The sequence below is a fragment of the Salmo trutta genome, chromosome 13 (genome assembly GCF_901001165.1).
Source record: "Salmo trutta chromosome 13, fSalTru1.1, whole genome shotgun sequence".
NCBI classification, from domain to species: Eukaryota; Metazoa; Chordata; class Actinopteri; order Salmoniformes; family Salmonidae; genus Salmo; species Salmo trutta.
Genome location: NC_042969.1, coordinates 72301847 through 72304336, shown reverse-complemented (window position 1 = coordinate 72304336; position 2490 = coordinate 72301847). Strand labels below are relative to the sequence as shown.

General features: G+C 45.6%; 1 protein-coding gene across 1 annotated transcript; it reads right to left on the bottom strand.

The window, feature by feature from the left end:
• Positions 1–855: 855 nt before the first annotated feature.
• LOC115206840 (gap junction delta-2 protein-like) lies at positions 856–1959 on the bottom strand. The gene has a single exon (XM_029774019.1). It carries the CDS (start codon positions 1957–1959, stop codon positions 856–858), a length of 1104 nt encoding a protein of 367 aa, XP_029629879.1.
• Between the last annotated feature and the right edge of the window lie 531 nt (positions 1960–2490).

Sequence of the window (2490 nt, the reverse complement as noted above, 5' to 3'; positions counted from 1 at the left end):
TCTTGTGGTCAAATTTCAAACTCACAACTAAATTAATTCAAATGCAGGTTTTCCATACACTGTCTTCTCAAACAGTGCAACATTTGACTGTTGAAATTACATTCTTCTAAAATTCTTACACTTCTGGATGAGAAATACAAGTCACTGTTCCAATACTGTTTGATTCTGCCGTTTATTAAATACTATGGGCAAATATGAGAGCATTTGAGATTGGGACACCAACTAAAAACATTTCAATTAATAAAAACCCTTGGATAATTTCAACATTAATTACTAAAGATCTATACACATACATACCATGCAAATATCAATAAAAAAGAGGCACACATGCTACAAATAGTTAGTGACTACCCACCAGTCAATCAGATTAGATTATTCTGATAAAGAATAATGCTATAAGAGACAAAGTCCCTTTAGACAACATAAATGACTGTCTGCACACAGGTCAAAACTACTCTGCCAGCTATGTATTTCAACAGTTACAAAGAATTATTGAAAAGTATCCCACAAACATTGTTAGAATGTGAAAACGTGTCATGTTTTATGAAACAGGTGTGTTTGTATTGAAGAACCCTGAACAGACTGAAGATAATGACTGTAAACTGAATGTATACAATATTCCTGCAAAATGTTTTACTTTTCTCTGTCTTTTGAAACTCAGGAACAGTTTGAATGTTCTTTATGTAATTTAGGCTATGGTATGGATGATAAAGCTGAATCTTTCTTTCTGAATCAGGAGTATACTCTCATTCTCCAAATGCCCAATCTGAGCAACCTATGCTATAAACTCTGTCTTTCCCATTGTTGTTTCAAAAGTGGAAAATGCTACATTGAGAATCACACAGAATTGGCCTTTCACAGCCAAGACTTCTTAGTCCGTCCCATCTTGGCCATGTTGGCCAGTTTAACCTTAACCCGGTCCCTCTCTTCCGGAGTCCTCTTGGAGGTGCACTCCACAGTAGAATCGGTCTCAAAGGAGATGGCTGGGACGTGAGTGAGCAGGTGGCCCCCAGCCTTCTCCTGGGCCATGGGAGTGGGAGTCTGCAGGACCAGCCTGTCCCTCAGAGAGTGTTTGAGCTGCAGCAGCAGAGGGTTGTGGTGGTTGTACAGCCCCACAGGGTCCCTCTCAGGGCGGAAGCAGGTGGAGCAAGCGGAGCACAGTATGCGGAAGATGTAGACCCAGCCCAGGAAGTGCAGCTCTGCGATGTTGAGCACAAAGCAGCCCAGGCTAATGCTGAACATGAAGTTGAGAAAGATGGTCTTCTCAGTGGCACGTGACACGAAGCAGTCTGTGCGGGTGGGGCAGGGGTAGGTCTCGCAGCGGTACAGTTGGGGCACCTCGAAGCCAAATAAGTAGCACTGCCCCACCAGGAAGGTGATCTCCATGACGGAGCGCAGCAGCACGTGCAGGATGTAGATGAGCAGCACCTGGCTGGAAAGCTGAGTGGGGTCCCCCCCCAACTCCCCATAGTCCTCCTCCAGCAGGCTCTGCTCCACCCCCTCCTGACCAACCCACTCCTCCCAGTACCCAGGGCAGTAGGTGGGCATACCAGTCTCCATGTTCTCCAGCCCTTCCCTTCCCAGCTGCCCAAAGACTTTCTTGGCGGTCCGCTCAGCCATCACCTGCCCCCTCTGGATCTCCAGCTTCTCGTCCTTGGCGATCTTGTGCAGGACGTAAACGATGTAGAAGATGGACGGCGTGGAGACCAAGACGATCTGGAAGACCCAGAAGCGCAAGTGTGAGACGGGGGCGAAGGTGTCGTAGCAGACGTTGTTGCAGCCGGGCTGCAGGGTGTTGCAGGTGAACTTGGACTGCTCATCGCTGTACACCGCGTCCCCTACCAGGGTCACCAGCAGGATACGAAAGATCAGCAGCATGGTCAGCCAGATCTTGCCGATCACTGTGGATTGGTTCTGCACCTCGGACAGGAAGCGTCCGAGAATGGACCAGTCTCCCATGTTTTAACCTGGTGGAAGGGGTGGGGAGGTTTGAGAAGGGACAAGCATGTGAATCAGAACCTCTCAGTGCACTGCTACCTAAAACAGCAGAGTCCGAATGATTAAGACACCCGCGTGCTTTTCTTTCAAAAACAAGGACATTTCTAAGTGGCCCCAAACTTTTGAACGGTAGCGTATGTAAAGGAACATTTTCTACTGTTTTGCAAACAGTGAGAGAAAATGACTTCTTATCTGGTCTAAGATGGTTGAATAAATAATTTCACAAAAAATATCACTCATTATCTCATAACTTCTCAAACAGCTGTTGTTGATACACAATAATGCTAGAATATGCCCATATCAGTGAGGGGGATACAATGCAAAGGAAATTGTAACAGCAGAAAAGGTTGTTCCTCCTTTCCCTTTATCATAACAATTGAAAACACAAACAGAGAAGAACAATCCTAACAAAATAGTTAAAAATCCACTCACCCCTGGATAGTTTGTCTCTTTCCAATGCAAATCTGTAAAAAAATGCTTTGCCATGCAGTC